The sequence below is a fragment of the Aptenodytes patagonicus genome, chromosome Z, assembly GCF_965638725.1.
Source record: "Aptenodytes patagonicus chromosome Z, bAptPat1.pri.cur, whole genome shotgun sequence".
NCBI lineage: Eukaryota > Metazoa > Chordata > Aves > Sphenisciformes > Spheniscidae > Aptenodytes > Aptenodytes patagonicus.
This window is the reverse complement of record NC_134982.1, coordinates 26650295-26670600: the sequence shown is the minus strand read 5'-3', so window position 1 is coordinate 26670600 and position 20306 is coordinate 26650295. Positions and strand designations below refer to the sequence as shown.

Below are 20306 nucleotides of genomic sequence, written 5' to 3'. Positions count from 1 at the left end.
GTATGAACTCTTGGTCACAACTTCTGAACACTCACCTACTGTACATAAACATTAAAAATAGTCTTAGCAATAGGATTTTATTTATATGTGCACGTATGTCCACCTTATCCCATATTTATGTTTGGCAACTATTTGGGAATTCAAAGGTGCAGCCCTCAGTAATTTTATCATTAAAAAAAAAGAAATGAAGCGTATCTACTCTATGAGAAAAGAAATTCTCAAATATCAATTTCCAATTTTAAATTTAATTTCAATAGGAAAATATTAAAAATGTGCACATCTAAATTTTTCCATGTTCTGTATATACATATGTGTGTGTACGTATACATAGAAATACTCATGTACCACACATATTCACAAAATTTAAGTGGAAATATTTCTGTCCACTATTTTCCCACATGTAAATGACATCATATCTTTAAAAATGTCAATAATAGTATCATTAAAAATAATATTACATTTATTCCATCATCAACTTTCTGCGTTTTTATTCTTTCTTCATCGTTATTACGTCCACTGAGCATTAACAGGCCAGATTCTCCCTGCACTTCCACAGATGTTATGCCAACTGAATGTTGCTGACATCACATCAAGGACACATCTGGTTTACAGCAGCCCAGCTGACAGGAGAATCAGGCCCAAACATCCCCAGGTAAATTAAAAACTGGTCGTATCTGCTCATCTGGACCTGATGAAGATATACACACCACCGTCTAAAATCCACTGAATGAAAAACATGTAGCTCACCACAAAGTTTTTAACCAGCAGCACGCTGATCCAAGCTCCCCCCACCCCTTTAATAAATAAAATAAATGAGAAAATACTCTAAAAATATGGAGGAAACTTAAGCATTGCGTACATTGCATACTGTATAATACATCATGGTTTAGCATTTGACCTAAACCATTTTCCTGACTAGTCAGGGGAGACCTGATAAATCACTGCTAAAGAAAGAAAACGGTATTTTGGAAATAAAGCGTGTATTTCTAATATAAATGAGAACCTGTGTGTATTATACGGTATATACACACAGTACACACATGAAAACAAACTTATCTTTTCTAGTTTTGAATAGCAGTCTCTAAGTGGAGAAAATTGTGTTGTACAAATTTAATAAGCAGCTAGATTTCATGTTTAACATTCAAATTAATTTGGGGAGCAAACAGAGGTCCGTGCATCTTTCGACTCTGAAGTCTGACACTCATTCATACATTTTAAAAAAGCCCTCTTCAACATTACAAGCAATTTATGGCAAGAATGTACTTTGATGCAAGACACATGACACTTGGCTTACCTTTCAAAGAGGTTTTTTTTAAAATAAATCTATTATATAAAGAAATGTGTGTTTGCCAAAAGTCTGTTAAAATTACAACTTGTTAAATCAAAACAACTTTAAAACCTGCTCACTGAGGATAATTGAATTCAATTTCCTGTTTTTAAACATTTAGTTAACAGTTCAGAATATTGCCTGGTGTAGTTTCAACGAAGATGTGATATGAAGACCCATAAAAGAGTAAACATGTCTCCATCTGAATTTGCTATGACAACAAAACTTGTAGAAACAGCTTTCTTGGCTGGACAAGTTCAGTGTACGAGTAATCCCTTGCAATAGCTCTATGCCCTTAATGCAATCTGTAATAAAACAGTGCTCCCCATAAGCCATTATTCACAAAACCTGAAATTCATGTGACATTCTGAAAAAGTCTCCTGCAGAACAGGTTAACAGTTAATTGAACATACATATTCGATATATGTATCAAGGCCAGAAAACAAATGACTGGCTATTCCTTGTTATCTGTGCATGTCAAATTTACATTTAAAATTCTCAGGGGTTTTTTGCCCCCTTTTTTTTTTCCTGGGGGACTCACCTTCCATCATTGGTTGGCTTCAAAATACAGTTAAGTGGAAGATAGTATCTCACTGTAATTACATGGAATTCATATGAAAAAGTAAACCTTACATTGGACAATATTGTAGAACACCAGAGTAAGCTCCATAAAGAAATACGGTATCTTCCAGTATATATATATATATATAAAAAACCAAAAAACAACCAACCAACCAACCAAAAAAACCCCAAAAGGAAGAACTTTATACAAGCAGTTATATTAACTTTGTTTCAATTAAAGATGCAACTCTCTCTCACTCCTGGCAAGAATAAATTGGTAATGGCACTGCTTCTCCACAGTGCAAAGTATCCTGAGAAATTATTAAGAACAACAAAATACAGGGCTGTCATCACTAAGTTCTTGCACAAAACACAGCAATTAAATATCTTAAATAAATAAAACAGCAGATAACCTATATTGTGTCTATCACAAAAAGGGGATGTGACCTGGGACACTGCTAATTCTTTCATCACTGATAATTAGAAAAGGATTGCATTCAATTACTGTTAATATCTTTCAAGTTATCTATGGCCAATAATGTACAAGGAGGTAATTTGTAATTCAAGTTTTTTTGTTCGTTGTTTTTTTCTTCAACTAGCTACAAGCTGAATTCTAAATTTTACATTGAAATACGACTCAAATTTAAAACAAGCCCTCTCAGAGGAGCATTTTCTAATTTTGTGCAACTTTGATGCAGAGCCCAACACAGTCCTACGAAGAGAGACAGTGCATCTTTAAGCTGATTGGCACTGAAATCCCATTTTCTTTAGCTGCATTCTATTAGCTTGGCCAAGTTATCTCGTAACTCTGTTAGTTCAAATATTTTTCCATCAAGAATTTCTAAAAGTGTCTTCAAGTTATTGCGAAAAGCTTCTTGCTCATTCTGACTTTTCTCCAGACGTTGCTCTAGATCAGACAGCTGGCCTTCCAGGTCTTTGTTTCGAATTTCTACTTCCTTCAGAGAAAATATATAACATGTTAATGTGTTGTCTGCAAACAGAAAGCAGTCTAACCTCCTGCTGGTATTCGTGTGCTATTTTTGTCAACTGTTTTTTAAAACAATTTGTGACCCTTCACAGTTTCCACTAAGCCAAAACCAGAACCCAAATTGTTATTACGATTGCGTATGTACTACTACTTCCTCCATTTTTTCAGTAATTCATCTGAAGGACAGAAACTTTTGGAGGGGGATAAAATTTAGTCAGCGAACAATGGATGTGATATACTTATTCAGGTAAGTTATTGCTTCTATCATTCAGAAATGTGCCACCTCCTGAAAACAGCTTCTCAAAGGTTTACTTAAGTTCAAGTATTCCCTGACTTAGGCTACATGAATTGCTTGAGGACGTAGTCCCCATTAAATGGTCTCATACAGAAACTCATCCAGAACACTGCTTTATGGATGGAGGAGTACTACCTTACTCCTGTCCCACTTTTCACCCTGCAAATTAAGACAGAAACATAAACTAGCAAGACCGATGTCAAGGTGACATTGATCGGAACAAATTTAAACCAGCAAGTGCAAGCTGAATGTCTTGTCTCGCTGCACGGTGCCCCGGAGCACCCACCTGCAAGCCCCACAGTAGCGCAGCTGTGGGGGGGAGCCGGGAAAGCGCGCGAGCCACTGGTGCCATATGGAAAAGCTGTTCCCATACAGCGGGTGGAAAGACGAAGCGGTGGCATGTTACGCACAGCCGAGGGTATCTAACCCTGAGCAAGCTGAGCTCTCATTCACGAGGAAGAGAAGCCCCATGGCGCCAGCCCACTGGGACCCCTCACAGCTCTGGCTTGCCCCTGACAGGGGAGGGAGGTCACGGCTGCTCAGCTTTGTGCAAATTGGGTGCCCTCTCTTCTATCAAATTACTAATGTAGAAGTCACGTGGGTCTGGAATAGCATATTGTTATTTGTCCCATTCATTGCATGTCTCGTAAATTCATGCTAAATTTCATAATTTCAATAACGAAAAGCACTTTCAAAGGCAGCACAGGGACAGTGTATTTAGTACACCATACACCCTGTGCAGCCATTCTCTGAAAAAGTGCATAGTGGATTCATATTTACATACATTAACATTTTTTCAACACCACTTCCCTTTACAGTGGCTTTGTGTCACAAAGCTTTAACAGGCCTGCTCTGAGTTTTTACAGCAACTAGTTTCACACAGCCATAGGGAGGGAGATTTGGCAGCAGTCACTGCTCCCAGCACGAGCGACTCCTCTTTCTACCCTCCCACTCTCACACTGTTTTTGTTATGATTCTTCTGTCTCCCTCAAAGCTAACAAATATATTCATGTTTACACTGGAGAGATCTCAGCTCACCATAAGAAACAACCTGACCCATACACAATACGTACTTGGGCAGTCAAGAGTAACAGGTATAAAACGGCAGCCGTGTGTCAAAGTCCATGGCCCAAGACATTTTTCCACCCGTGAGGGGTCTGATGGCAGCGTTGATCGGCCGCTGCATCCCTGGCCAGAGGAGGGATGGGGTGATGTGGCCAGTGCTCAGTTTCGGCTCCCAGCCTCTGCAGCTGGGGAGAGCTCTGGGACCCCCAGCAGAGGTGCAGGTGGAGAAGGCAGAGCCTTGGGAACCTGATCTCCTCATAATTGTGGCTGCTTGTGCAGCCAAGGGTTACATCCAAGCTGAACTGGAATACCTCCCTTACTTCTTGTTTGTGAATGGGCAAGTTAAAAATTACAGAGTTTTGGGCACTGGTCTTGCACAGCACAGCTGAGAGCAGGAATTACCCCTTGCTGCCAGGACCAAGAGAAGAATTAGTCTAATCTGTTTAACACTGAACAATATAGTTGCCAAAGCACTGAAGGAAGCTAACTGAAAAGAGTATTTGTAGAAACAATATAAATCAAAATACATACATGCTTATGTAGTGATTAGCTACCCCACCGCTGCTATAAATGAACAAGCTAACTTATTATAGCCCAGCCATACCCTCTTAAGGCTCTCCTTCATTGAGCCTACTCCTGCCCTCCAAGCCGAGTACTGACAAATACCACCTGGTGTAGTGACTGCACGGGTTCAAGACCCTCTGAGGCCAAGTGACTGCAGTACAGGACAAAAATGGAAATTCAAGGTCCTCTCAGCTTTGCAGGAATGACACCTTCCTTTCTTTAGCCCACCAAAACCAACTGCTGTTTTCCCATGTTTGCTCACGTGTCCTGCTTCTCCTGTCACTGCTCCTCTTCTACTCACCAAATGTGTGTGCTCTAGGCAGCCTCCTCACCACTGCTTTTACCCCAGAGATAATTAATTTCTGTAAGTAGGCAAGCCAGTGATGAAAGGGACCACTTTGGAACAAATCCATGGATACATACATGGTTTTATTTCATGGTATCTGGGTCTGAAGAGCATCCCATTGGCCTGTATCTAGCACTGAAGATCATCTTTCAGGCGCTCCTCAGATGCTCTTAAACTGAGGAACTGTTCTGCTGAGTTCTGTGAGCTGTTAGGGTGGGAGCACTCAGGTAAAACTAAAAACTTTATGTTAGATGTAGGAACTTCCATCCATATTCAGCAAAAGGCTAACTTGCCGTTGCTAGTCCTTGCCCTGTATCTCTTCAAATCAGAAGAGCTCCCTTTTGTTTAAATTTTCAGCTTGCATATTTTATTTATATTCCATTCTTGACATCTCCTTCCGAAGCCATATACATTTAGCTTCCCAAACATTTCCTCAGATATACTGTCTCCCACACTTCCTCCTGTTTTATCTTTCCTAACTTATGCTTAACATATTTAATGACGTATGGGAAGTAGAACAAATTGAAATATGCCAGGAGCTGTTGCTTTTAATTTCTGCAAAATGCTCCTTCCCAAATTTTACATTTGATCTTTACACATATTTACCCTAGATTAGTATTAATGATTTTTGCAATAGTATTGCATTGCAAGTTCACGTCCAGCTCACGTGCAGTTTCCTATTACAAATCAGTCAACCTCAAAACTGTTGCTTCTTGATTGGAAGAAGTGGAGAGGTGTCCAAGTAATGTAATCTATTGCCCTAGTTGTGTCATTTCACTTTATTTGCAGTTTATCTCATCTAACAATAAACTGACCCTTCCGATACATTCAGGCCCTTTGCAAGGTGTATTTTACACTGTTTTTTCAAGCTCTTCTTACAGTGGACACAATCACTTCTTATACATTGTTTTCTTTTAGAAAATAAATAAATTATTAACAAGTTATGTGTGTTGTTTGCACTGTAATAATCTTTTGTGGAATTCAGTGCAAGGATCCGAATAAAATATTCAAACCATACACAACAGCTATATTTAGGAATCAGACATAGTAACAAAGATACCCTGACTTACTGTGAGAGTCACACTGATCATGACTCATTGATATGTCTTCTCTACACTGCTAATGAAATTATTAAGTAACAAGGGCCCCGATACTTACCCTTCACAGTGATAACATACTGCTCTTCACTGGAATTTGCCAGTGATGGATTTCTAATTCATTCCCTGATATGAGTGTGTCAGAAATGCAATACATCTTGAAATAGTAATTTCTTTGTATAGCATTTTTCATACAGGCTATATTCCAAAATATTTTAGAGTTACATAATCCATTTGCAAGCACAAGAGGGAAAAAATAAAGCAGAAGAAAAAAGAGTGAGACAGATACGGACCCTGGGGACAATCACCCTGAAAACAGACGATGAGTCAACTAAGTGAACAGATGTGAGATGGTTAGTCTGGAGCTACAGAAGAAAACACCATTTCACTGATGTGACAGATGGAGGGTGAAGCGCCTCAGAGAAGGCCAGTGTAATCAAAGCAAAGACTCAAGATCTTTTAGATGGGCTGCATCAGGTCAGTAATGAGCTTTATGCTTAAGAAAGGCAACTTTTAACTCAGATCCTAAGTGAGCATTAAATTTACTTGAATAGAACCATATAGAACTATTTTCAGAAACTGACTGCCTACAACGTGACATGTGGACATATATACAAAATATATCCATTTGGTTACTAAAGATATAAATATACCAAAAGGAAGCTACTGACTTTATAAAGTACAAATTTTATAAAAACTTGGCATTTTCTAATCTTTCATCTCTTACTAGTCTCTTATAATTCTGCTTGCTAAGGATAGTTAATTCCTGGTTCACTATTACTTTTCATATGATCTTACACTGAAATTATTGCATATGCTACTGCTTCCAACTTTCATTATAATCTCCCTTTTGAGTCTCTCAGGTAAGCGCCTTTTCAGCTGAAAACTCACATTTTTAGCCTAAAGCCAGCAACAATTTTTGGAATAGTGGAACAGGCAAGCTCAGGTGTATTCAAAACAATCTTTAAAGATTGTTTAAAGTAATAACATACCTTTTCCAAATAATTTGACTTAAGAATGGGGAAAAAATGAATAAACTAATTTTGCTCATTTTGCTCTTATTCTGTAGGTTAAAATGAGACCCAAGGAAGTTCCAATTCATGTAATGCATTTCAAAGAATACCTGCTTAATGATTTTTAAGCTGTGGCTAGTGTGATGGGGCTTGCTTTCAGGGTGATTTAGGTCGAGCCACAGAACAGCAAGGGTCACCTTTCAGCACTTCAGATTTGGAGCTATTTAATGCCTGAGTTTCCAGTCCTATCAAAACTCTGAAGTCTGAATTCAGAGTTTAACCCACCTAAGCTTTGGGTCAGCCTCATTCTGAAGGCAGGTTTCACAAGGGAAGTGCGTATGTGCTGGCCGGTCAGCCCAGCAACAGACAGGAGCTCAGACATAGCAAAGGAGGGTATACTGAGGGCACACTGATTCCCGTAGGCTGAGGCATCTGGCTTTACACACAGTAAAGAAACAATCCAGAAAAACCAGTAAAAACACAATGATTCTAAATAATTCAAAGAAAACGTCAAAGTGTGTTTTTAAAGTCCGTACTACACAACAACGCTTTAACCTTTACTTTCTTAGGTCATGTTTAAAAGCTGAATACAAACTCATCCCAACCTTATGATACACAGCCTGACAGTTTCAGTGGCACACAAGACCTATGGGAAGACACTGCGGTGAAAATGAGACCAGAACTGCCCAGGACATGTATCGACAAAGGACATCTGCTAGCCTGAGAGTACTCTGTAGACTTGTAAATGAAACTTGGGTCTGTTCCCTTGGGTAAAAATAGCAACTTACAGCAGGTGGAAATTTTGATACAAATTCCTAAGGATCATCCCAACCCACCACTTTGCAATGCAGACTAACTTACATATTTATCTGGCATCTTCAGTGAATATAGCACAAGTTGCTGATGTGAACTGCTCACTTGATGCATCATTTCCCTTGTCTCTAAAGTAAGATAATGCACTATAGCTCACCTGTAACTTCTGGGTCAGAGAATCCCTCTGTGCCTGGAGCTCTCTGGCATTGTCAATTTCTTGTTTCAATCCTTCTATTTCCTAAGGGAGAAGAAACAATCTTGCTAGCAACACGTTACCTGGCTTGGCCTCAGTGCAGGTAAGCTGGCTATCGCTGCTTCTCCCGAGCAAGCCATTGCAATGATACCAAAACTGGCAGTTGGCTACTGCCCATCACAGCACATGAAGTTTAAGTCCTGCTCTCAGTATTCCTGAATCACAGTCCCAAACCAGCAATTCCATTGTGAATAAACAACAACATAGATAAGCATTTTCTTTTATAGAAGTCCAAGTTTTCCTCTCCCACACAAAAGATATGACATACTTTTTTCCTAGAAAATTAAGGGTGCTTGTAATTAGAGAAACCATTTTATACTTTAAATTCTACTAGAATCTATCCTTCTCCGTTTTTTCAAGAGAAAAATCCAATTTTCATCTGTGAGCTGCTCATTATGTCACTAGTAGCAGGGCTGAGCGTCAAAAAATTGCCTGTTTTGACCATTGATTTCTGGAAAAAGGGAGTCTAAGAGAAATGACATATTTAATTTAGCAAGAAGAAAGTAGTAAGGTATAAAAGAAACAAATACAGATAATAAACGGAAGAGAAACCTTTTCTTAGCTTACTTTCAGGTGACAAGAATAGAAACAGTTAATGAAACTAAAAGGTATTGCACTTAAAACTACTAAGTACTTTTCCCCGGAACGGCATATTCGCCTCCCAGAACTCCTTTTGGAAAGATCTCTGCAGCCAACAGCTCAGCATAATTCAGAAGTGAACGGGCACCGAAATGGGAAACATTACCAACCTGAGGCTAATCTCTTAAGTATAAGGGAGTTTGGAAAAGGCTTTGTTCCATTTTGGGAGGATATGTAATTTTGGGAGGCACAACTACTGTGCCTCTCCTGCATCCTCCCTGGAAACACCTAACTGCCCCGCTGGAGGCAAGACCCTGCAAGACACACTGCCCCTCCGAACACGCCCACCAGTGCCCACTGTGTCTGTCACAGAGGGCTCAAGGGATCTGGTCTTACATGGGGCAAATAATCCTTCATATGCGGCTCCTTCCACCCCATTTCCCATCCATAAAGGGGTAATTCCCAATCATTCTGTGGCACAAATCTGCTTTCCTCTAGGACCCGTGCCAGTGCAGGTGTTACTCCAACTCCTTTTATTGTCTTGCTGCTGGTCCAGCCCAAGGCAGACGGCATAATAAATATCATCAAGTTTCAGGCCGGGGGCTTGGCAAAAGGCTGATCTTAGGGATCATAAAAGTCAGCCACATTCACGTAGCCTGAAAAACAGTTTAGCCTGAAAAAGGCATTGATCTATTACTTGTTCCAAACCCTACTCTTCAGAAAAACGAAAGCATGCTTACGGCAGCTTCCCTTCTTAGTGAATTTGGGCTGCATCAGTGTGACGACTGCTCTGTGGAAACCACTTATGACTTACTTTGGCAAACAGAGATGCTTGGTAAAAGCAAACATGAAAACATGATACTTTTTTATGTTGTTCAGATACGCAGCTGTATATTGGACTGATGTAACTATATACACGGAAAAATATTAATCATTTCAAAGAAGCTGAAAAAAATTTTACTTCATAACATCTCTAGGAAATAATACGGTATTTACCAGTCATCACAAGCTTAATATTGAAAGCATTTAGAAATGACATAACAGAAAGGCCAAGAATAAATGTTAGCAAATACCTCTTCTTTTTTCTTCAGTGTAGACTCTAACTCCTGTATTGTCTGGTTTAATTCTGTTTTATGTGTGTGGACTGCATTGGCTTGACTGCTCACACACTCTAGCTCAGTCACCTGTTGAAATAAGTAGAAGCAACACATACAGAATTAATTTCAACAATTTCAAGGTACTATTACTTCTTTGCATCAATAGCTGCATTTGAAAGATACCCTTAGTTCTGGGTGACTTACGTTGATTAAAATGGTGAAGGTGTTCTTATGAAGTTAGCATAAAATTCCTTAACAAATTGTTTAGCATAAAATGGTTGCTATGACTTCTTGGAAACAATAAATTTAATATGTTGCAGGCTGAAAAGAACATTAATTAAAACTTATACTTATTAATTATTGAAAATTTTATGAAAGAAGCTGAATTACCATTTCAGAAACAGCAATGGCTAGACGATTAAACACAGATCTGTCTGTCTAACTAACCTCTCCATCTGACACGTTTTAATGTTGCACCATCTTAATCAACTAAGCCACAATGCTCACCCACTTCCTAGCAAGCCAATTAACATTTCACAGCCTCAATTTCTGACTCGGCATCAACAGTGTAATAGCAGACACTCAGCCATCAATGTAGAGCTGCCAGCTTCTTACTTCCTCTAGTTTCGGATCTCATCTCTCAGTCACAAAGCCAACAGCTAATGGCACAATTTGAATTTGCACAGTTCCTCTTTATTAGCAAACAGCAAACACTCTCCATCTGCCCTTGGATAAGTTAAGATACCTGGCAGTGGTATGCCCTTTTTATTTTATGTTTGAATCAAAGAGATCTTAATATCCTGCCATTCACAGATAAACAGTTGTCAAAAAATAGCTTCTGCACCAAAGAAATAAAATCCAGGCAGCTAGAGTCTACGCAGAAAAGTCTTTGTTCATGTACCTCTCAAATTACAGATCAAAATATTAGAGAACTCTTACACTGCATATCTGCGTAGATGTGAGCACTAAAACCTTTCTGTTTAACAACAAACTGTTAAAATATTAAAAATACTATTTAAAACCTAATAACTCATTTTTTTCCAGAAGATATGAGCCTGTCAAACTTAGTATACAGTCTTCAACAGAGCTGCACCATCTACCTAGAGTAACTAACAAATCTGACCCAAAAACTCCTTTGAAGAAAGTGCTACCCAATTCTGCAACGAAAACCTTTAGGTCTCCATTTAACTTTCTTGGAAAAGTAGCCCTTAGACAGAGGGCAGGCATTCTCCAGGACAATTTTATTTCTTAGATAAAAGAACATCTTGAGGAGTCAAGGTTGGTGCCCTCCAACACCAAGGTAGTCTAGCTAGTGAAGCCACTGTAATGCCAATAATTTCAGAGACTGAACTATTTGTAGGCTCAAAAGGTAGATTACTGAGTGCAGAGAGAAGTCGAAAGCCAAGATGAAATACAAGAAAATTAAAACAAAATCCCTATCAACTTCTCCTTTCTGAGTCACAGGGCATGAACTTCCCCTCTGTAACAGCCATGATGAGTCTAGTTTCTTCTACGGGAAAACTGTGATTAGACATTTTTGCACATCAGGTTTATAAATGGAGAGAACTGAGATTACAGCAAATTCTTGGCAGGGGTAAGGGGCATGAGGGATGAAGATACAGCTTGGTAACACAACACCCCACACCCCAAAGAACTATCTTGTTTGCTGGAATTGTCCCAAAAGAAGTATCAGTGCTCACAGCAAAAAATAATAGCAGTTTGCTCAGTTTTATATGCCACTGAGCACTACAACTGAAATCTTAGATAATTTTCTCAATTTGCTTCAATTATACAAAAATATATCTATTTAGATTCCCTGTGACTGCTACCAGTTGTGACTGTTACAGTATTCACCACTACAATTACACAACCACAAACAAGCAGAATTGGAACACACCGACTGGGATAAACCTATGTCTACACAGTATCTGAACTAACATCCAGATACAGAAGAATCACAGAAGCACAGAGTAATTTAGTCTGGAAGGGGACCCTGGTGGTCATCTGGTCAAGGCCTCCTGCTCAAGATAGGGCCAATTTTGAAGTCACATTTGGTTGCTCAGGGTCTTGCCCAGTCACAAACCCTTCACCGTCTAGCAGAGCTGCCACAGTTTTACACAGGTTCGTATACTTCTGACATTGCAGGTTTATGCAGAGCTCTAGCTCATATCTAAGTTTTGCTGGAACTGTCAAACTCACTCACCTTGCCCACCTTCACCCCTTCTGATGTTTAACTTCTTAAACATTTCCAAGCTTTTCTGCTGAACTGAGTCTTGAATTGGAGGTGGAAGCCTCTGTGAACCAGGGCTAGGGTTGTTAGGGGAACCCAGGGTCAGGTCCTCTCCCACCCACTGTGAAAGACTGGAACCTCCAAGAAGGTCAACCTCTCTTTTAAAGCTGTTGCACTCAGCAATATCCACTGGCTCTTACCAAACACTGGCACAGTGAATACTCATTTACGCAAAGTGTAAGAGCCTCAACTGGAGAGACAGAAGAAACCCAGTCCTCAAACCACCTCTGTCGTAGCACCTAGTGCCTTGGAAGCAAGTGTGCAGAGGTGTCTCAACCTGTGACTAAGGAAGTGCTTGGACCCCCACTGTTCTCCACATGGTTTCCTCTGGGCTGGTACACACAGAGAGGATGCATGTGTTGGTGCAAGCTTGGAATCCAAGGAGGCTGGTGGATTGAACTGCGATGGATGAAATGTTACTGCTCTCAGCTGCATGTATTGTCACCGGATGAAAACACCTTCCGCAACAGCCCCACCAGCTGCATGGCTCACGTTGAACGCTTCCCAGTACGCTCTGGTCCATACTAACTCAAGACACCTATTGAAATTGCTTAAGCAAACACAGCTAATTTTGCCTGAGTGGAGCAGGGAGTGCTCTCACAAACCTTCTTGCCAACAGAGGCAACTGCTGTCAGACAGGCAATTAATTACCACCACTAAAAGGGCTGTCATGTCTTACTCTGGTCCAGCTTTTCTCTGGGCAAACGTCCACCTCTTACTGCTTATGCAAGAAAAGAATGCATTTTGTTTTGTTTACTGCTTGTTGAAAAATCAGTAAGTTGGAGAAGAAGAACAAATTTGATTAAAAAAATGGGGTTACTTTAATCGCAGTCTTATTTAAATGCCCATTCCTACAGAGATCTGAAAAGATGTCAGATATCTTCATGATGTTATCTTCTTGAATGTACCTATAAAAGAGAAAATAATACTGTGACCCTTTCAAAAAAATCTGTAGAGTAATATTGGCTGGAAAAGGGTGCAATATAAAGAATATGCAATTGAAAATAGAAGTAACAAAAGTTAAAGCTCTAGGCAAAAATCTGGATACAGTTTACTTGCTCTACTTCCTTGTTTCAAGTTGAATTTATTTTTCTCATGACCAGTGGTCCAAAAATCATAAAAAATAACTGTTTATGCATTATGCACAGAAAGGGGCATAAAAGGAAGCTAAAGTGCTTTAATCTGACCCACCCATGTGCTATTTTCAGGGACATCTCCTCATTCGGCGTTTCATGTTTAAGAGCAAGGCTCAATCAATCATTCAAGCCTTTGCACAGCAACACTGAGCAATGTACCTGTGATTAAGCCTTGTTTCCAGTACAGAATTCAGACTAGAAGAACAGTCTTTGAACAATAACTGATTAAACAAGGTTCTTCCATCGTGCTAGTATAAGACTGCGCTGACTTGCATATCTGAAAAAAGTCAATACTGTGGCTTCATATTTGAGACTAAAAAAGAAAAAAGTATTGTTCTTAGCCTCTGCTTCTTTATTTTGCATTTATCATCCAGGTAAGGATTGCACATAGGTAAAAAAAAATCTGAAAGGGCTTTTTAGTGACTATTTAATGAGCTAACTCTTCTAGTCTATGGCTGGCATTATACTTAACTGCATACTTCAGTGAGAAATACATAAGCTGAAATAAGACAGCAAGGCAACTTGTTCTGGCAGAGCCTAGACCTTCTCAGCAGAGGCCATTCTAGAGTTTTCTGGAAATTTTGATCTAGGGTCAACAGCCTATAAATAGAGGAGGATGCCAGGCAGAAGTTTTCATTGCAGCAGACAGCTAGCACACACTAGGCTGCTGGGAAGACTGAGGGAGTGAGGCTTTGGGCCATGTAACACAACAAGGAGTAACAGCCTTGATGTGAGCTTAAGACAGTGACTGCCCAAAGCTTCAGAAGACTGAAGAATCTCTCAAAGAAAACAAACCAAATCAAGTGACAAGAAACCAAGAGAGGAGACTGCATGAAATCCCAACACAGACAATACCTTCACAAGTAAAGACTTCAGTTAGACAGAGGCAAAGAAGTGGGAATGACAGAAGTATTTCGAGTGGTTACCTTCCCCAAGCAACTATGGACTGAGTGAATCTGGGCTATGTTTGCTGCAGGCTGATTAATTTTTTCAAACCACTTTCTTGAGATAAATTTGTACATTTCTGATCTCAAACAACAATAGTTTTTATTCAGCATCTTAAATTCAGTACCAACAGATCATGAAATGCCTTCTAAACTTCATACAGAAATTACTTCAGCTGCTACAGAAATGCAAAGAAAGACAGATTAGAACATATTTTCAGTGTAGCTGTGGCCTGTTTTATATACCTGACACTATTAACCTGTTGTTTCCTAAAGGTATTTTTATCCCTTCTAATTACCGTGGAATGCAATATCCAAGGTCTACTATCCTAGGCTACAGTGCAGAACAGGCAGAGTGCTCACATGCAAGACTGAATTTAAGTATTAATTATGTATTTTTAGCTGGTTGAGTTACATCCCTAAATGGATCATAACTGTGACTGTGACAATATTATTGCATCAATAATTCAAGATGAACGTTCTACAAAGAAAAAAGAGCCCTTTGCTTTCAGCAAGAGGAAGAGAAATGATGTTGCATGGCTCAACAAAACTAGGAATAACTGCATAAAGTTTCACATAATTTATACAGAAGCAGCTTCTCAGTTCTTCATCGTGGACAGTAAGATGCAAGACAGCATGCAGCAAGCCAACCATAAAAATAATTCCAGTATAGCTTTCAAGAATAAAAAACTCTGGAAAGATTTTTGGTGTTAAGAAATGTGAAAATGCAGAAAACAAGGAAAATTGCTTTTCAAGGTTGCTGCTGAAAGAACAAAAATCACACCCTAGTATTATTCATATACATCACTTCTGACAGCAAATTAATTATTGCAGTTTTCCAAGATTTATCCGTAGATAAAATGATAGCCTGGGGGCAGGGGGAAGTTTTGTGCATTACCAACAATATATTACTTTCTTCCACAGAGAAAACAATTAAAGATTTTGCTGAAAAGGACACATTTTCCTCTGAGGGCACTGATGCCTCAAGCCATGGAAATATCAAAATGTTTTCCACAGTTATTCATTTCTACAGACATGAAAGAGGAATAATCCATCATCTGCTTGATTTTTGTGAAGAAAGTAATGAAACTGCAGTAGCAATATTTGAAAATATAAGAAGTTTACTAAAATCGATGCTTTGAGCTTCAGCCATGCATTATTATTTGCAACTGATAATGCTAATACCAACTTCAGGGGACAACCCTTTCTCTGCAATCTAATTAGCAAATACTTTCTCCAGCCATCTGGCCAGCTCATGAAATACATGCAATAGCAAACACAGTACAGATATGTCATCCTTTAATCCTGAGGATTTAAATCCAGTAATTTCCTCATTCTCCAGCGGAGTTACGGAATTGTAGGATGTATTTCATTCTAGAAAGCTTTGACTACATAAAAATCTTGTGGCATGTCTCCACAAAGAATGCTTTTTATAATTGCAGATAAATGGATCTTAACACTTTTCTTAGGTTTTTTAGAAAGATGAAGATGGGGATGAGACACCCTTCTGTGAAAACTTTTTTTTTCTTTTCACAGAGTGACAGTAGTTTGGTTGGTGGTTTGGGTTTTTTTCAAATTATAATCTCATATATGACACATTCAGTGAAAGTGAATTCCCAGGAAAAAACCTAATGAAATAGCCTTGGCTCCTAAATGCAAATCTGCTCTAAAAACAAATCCAGGCAAATGGAAAAAGACAGAAACAACTTGCCTTCAGTTCACTATACATTAAAAAAAGCCGAATTCACATTTTAATTTCAGAAACATAACCTGATTCACCTGCTCTGTCTGAAAAGAGACCGTCTTTTTAGCAAACTCTAATTATTAACCAAGGGTTAAATCTTGATAAAGGCTAGATGTGGATTATTTGTATTAGGAATCACGCACAGAAAGGGAGCTGAGAGTATGTGCTGGATTTCAGAAATCCTGTCCTAGGAAATGCTCTGATAGTCTAACATCAAGACTGACAACACATACCATTTCAAAAATAATATGGAACTTATGATAGCTGAAATGGATATTGGAGGAGCAAAAATGTACATCTGAGAAAAAAATACATATCCCCTGAAATAAGATGCTCTTATTTTTCCTTTGGTATCCCCTAACACCATGCAAAGAAGGTGGTCAGCCTCTGCAATGATTTCTCAAGGATTTTTAAAATATTACTTTGATTTCTTTTTATTAGAAACTAGTCCCACTGCGAGAAGGATAACCGACCTTACGCAGATAATTACAGCCTGCTCTGAAACATAAACTCTTTTTTAAGGCAAGATTGTAATTTCAAAAATAAAAAACAGTCACTATATTCCCGTATGTCTTCTAAAAACTCGGACTATCACAGTTAGAACAATTAGCCTTTCCAGACCTTACTGTGTCATAGAAAACCCTAATACTCCCCAGAACATCTCTCTTGAACATTTGGTCAATATTTAACATTATGACCTCACTTGGGCAAGAGCTGCCCTTTTTTTGCCCTTTCAGGAGCTTCTAGTACAACAAGAGTTTGCTTGCAATTCCAGATGAAAGGACTGCATACGTAAATATATGGACTTAGTTGTCCATTTTTTATGCACTCAGAATTGGTCCATCTGCACACACATTTCTTTCAAAAAAATGCATAGACAAATATTAACAAAACTATAATCCCACCATTTTGATTAAATTGCCAAGCTACCCATATCTACCCTGCAAAATGCTCATCTATTTTCATTATAAACAAATGGTACCAAGCTGCTATCTAGCCACATGCTAATTACAATATCTTAAGAAGGAAGTTATACTTGGATAACTTTTTTCTGTAATCAATCAAACCAAATTTAAATATAACGTAAGTTTGGCTTGTTCAGTGGGGGTAGGAGGGACACAGTCTTAAAGTGAGGATGACAAGAGATAGGCATCACATAAAAACAGTGCATTGCCAATAAATTTTTGGATCAAAACTCCATTCATGCATTTCTTGTTACCACACTTTCTGTCACCTTCTTTCATATTTCCATTTTTAGATAACGTCCTTCCTCGGCCACATAAAACCAAACAGTTACGGTAGTCCCACAGCGGTGCTAGTAAGACTTCTCAGCAAGTAAGAAGCCCACAATATGGGCTCTGATTCAGCAAGCAACTTTATCACATCTCTATGTTCAAAACTTAGTTTTGATTATTCAATTATTAATGCAGCTGATGGAAACATGGAGGTGACTGCTAAAGGGTCTGCAAAGATTTTCTATAGATAATCTGAGCAGATGGCTTATATAGCGTTCCATACTTCTTATGGACTTTAATAACTGCTTTTATAGATTGCTGTTTTCTTTAAGTAGCACAGAAATAGCCCAATAAAATTACCATGGTTTTATTTCTGTATGCTTATGCATTTTTTTAAAATCCACTTTAAAATTTCTTTTCACAGTAGTGAAATCAGGGTCCATTATTTGTCAGGTGGTTTTGATGACTACATAAGATGTCCTCATACTTATTTAATTCATTGAATTAAAGAACCAGAACATAATAGGCTAATTTTCTCTTATTTTCTAGGAAATCCTGGTAAAATAACAAGCTAGAATTCAAGAGTTTACCTCTCTGTTCTTTCAGGAGTACCCAAGAGCTTGATCACTTCCCTTCATCTCTTTTTATCTTAGGTTTCTTTTCCTGCAGATGAATGATCTTCAAGGACTGCAGCTCTTATTATTATGCACTGGTGTTATTACTCTGTGCTATTGCCCAGTGTCATAGGATGATTTACTTTAGCAGTTAGCATGCAAGAAAAAAACTCATCATTTTCATTTTTAACATGACAAAGACAGAACTTTGGGTTACTTTCCATAATTCATATCACCATTCAATCCTTTCCTTTTTGTGGTATCAGGATTAATGTTAGTACCAATGCTATTCTATTTGTCTGAAGTAGCTCACTTCAGGGTTTTTCTTTCTGTCACTGAACTGTTCTAAACTCATGAATCCCTTTTGACTTCAAAACGCTATGCAAGGTGTGTAGGAGTGCTCCCCAACCCTGTTTAAGGGAAATCCTTGTTAAGTTGCTTCTGAGCAGATTAGAGGAGAGAAGGCTGAGCTCCAAGTTAAGCTTTTGACTGGGCATCACATCTTCCCAGAATTATTATCTCTTTGTATTTGAGAGGGAAAAATCCATACACTCATTTAGCAAACTTCTGAAAAATATAATGTCTGACAAAATATCAAAGTACAGTATTTCTGACTTAAGCTCACAATATATCAGAAGAGAGCACAAAACTTTAATTTATTGAGAACTTCGCACTCAGCCACTCTGAACTTTTATTCTGTTTCATCTCAGCTCTAGGCATTATTAATGCAGAGAACAAATGGAAGAAGGAAGATGAAGACCTCAGAGAAAGCAAATAAATATAGCTTAATATGAAAAACTGAACTGATAGATGAGTAAATCTTAATCAGAAATGCAAATAATAAATGAAATTAATTTTTAAAAATGCAATCAAAATCAAAGAAAGGGGTATTTTAGCTTTGTTTCTGTATTTTAAAAAGTGTAAAGAACGTGATACACAGAAAAACTATTTCAGTCAGATTTAAAAACAATTATAGAATAAAAAATGTTGGGCTTAGAATAATTTATATCAACTTAAAAAGCAAAGTTTACAACAAATACTACATGAGATGAAAGACCCAGTTTACCACAGTGAATGAAAAAAATAGAAGATAAAAGAATGAGATATAATGTAAAATCAAAGGATGTTTATAAATAAAACACGACAAAGTTCAAACTGTGGTAAAACATACCTTAAGAAGTCAACTAGTACAACAGTATTAGCAATATTTTTTTTTTTTTACTATTAAGAGGAAACTATGTAAATAAGGCTATTTATAAGGCTATTTATATAAAGAAGAAACTAAAGATGGAAATAATAATGCAAAGTTTACTAATCAATATGCATTACCTCCCTCCACACACCACACTTGACAGAGGATATGTCTGCTGTAGCTTGCAGACCGATGACTCAGGCACCAAAACTTGTATATAAACCTAAAGCACGTAAGGAGTGAATACCACAATTACATTATATATAAACCACATAATATATTATTAAATCGAACTAAATATAGAAGCTAATGTTGGCAGTACCATTCTTCATTTTGGAGGCTGGTCTATTTTATACAAGACTATGATCTTGTAGGTGAGTGTATCCCTCCAATGCATACGTATCTACACGCATTCTTCTTCTCCAGTGGGCAAGATGCTGTGACAGCCAACTATTCCATATAAAACAGCAACTATATTACAACTGAATATGCAAACTAATTTACAAATTTTTCTTTGTCCTTGAAATCAATTTTTCTATGAGTATTTCTAAAAATCCGATCTGTTCAACTTTTCTCACCAAAGTTTCTTTTGGATCAAACCCCATTTTTCTTCTGAACTGGCAACAGATGTGAGTTGCAGGACGGCAAATTTCAATTAGATAAGATACTAGGAAAAATAATTTGACAAGGGTGGTCAAACATTGGAACAGGCTGCCCAGAGAGGCTGTGGGATCTGCATTTTTTGAGACTTGATTCACAGCCCTGAGTAACCTGATCCAGCCCTGGAGTTGGATCTAACTTCATGCTGGCCCTGCTTTCAGTGGAGATTTGGACCAGATAACCTCCAAAGTTCCACTCCATGCTAAATTATTCTGTAATTCTATGAACTAAGGATGGAGTTCATTTCATCTGACTAAAAGTAAGTCTATAGGACTATCTAGATGATTATCCTATGGAGAAAGACAAGCACTTACAGAAGCAAATTCAACTCAACACCTTAGTCAGTTTTCTTAAGACTGGGACACTTACTCTTCATGCTTTTGTCTCTCCAAGAATTACAAGAAAAGATTACCATCTTAGACTCGATATATAACTTTTACATAATCTCAGGTGAGATGGATTTTGATGATGGATTTTGAGGAACATTTTTTGG

At 38.2% G+C, this 20306-nt stretch overlaps 1 protein-coding gene across 1 annotated transcript in view; it reads right to left on the bottom strand.

Annotated features, from left to right (window-relative positions):
• Positions 1-225: 225 nt before the first annotated feature.
• Positions 226-20306, bottom strand: part of HOMER1 (homer scaffold protein 1) — a 93216-nt gene continuing 73135 nt past the window's right edge. Inside the window, exons 7-9 of the mRNA XM_076362109.1 lie at positions 9975-10085; positions 8227-8307; positions 226-2844 (exon numbers count right to left, since the gene is read on the bottom strand). Coding sequence (XP_076218224.1) covers positions 2656-2844; positions 8227-8307; positions 9975-10085 — 381 coding nt within the window. The 3' untranslated portion in view covers positions 226-2655. The remainder of the gene's footprint in view (positions 2845-8226; positions 8308-9974; positions 10086-20306) is intronic.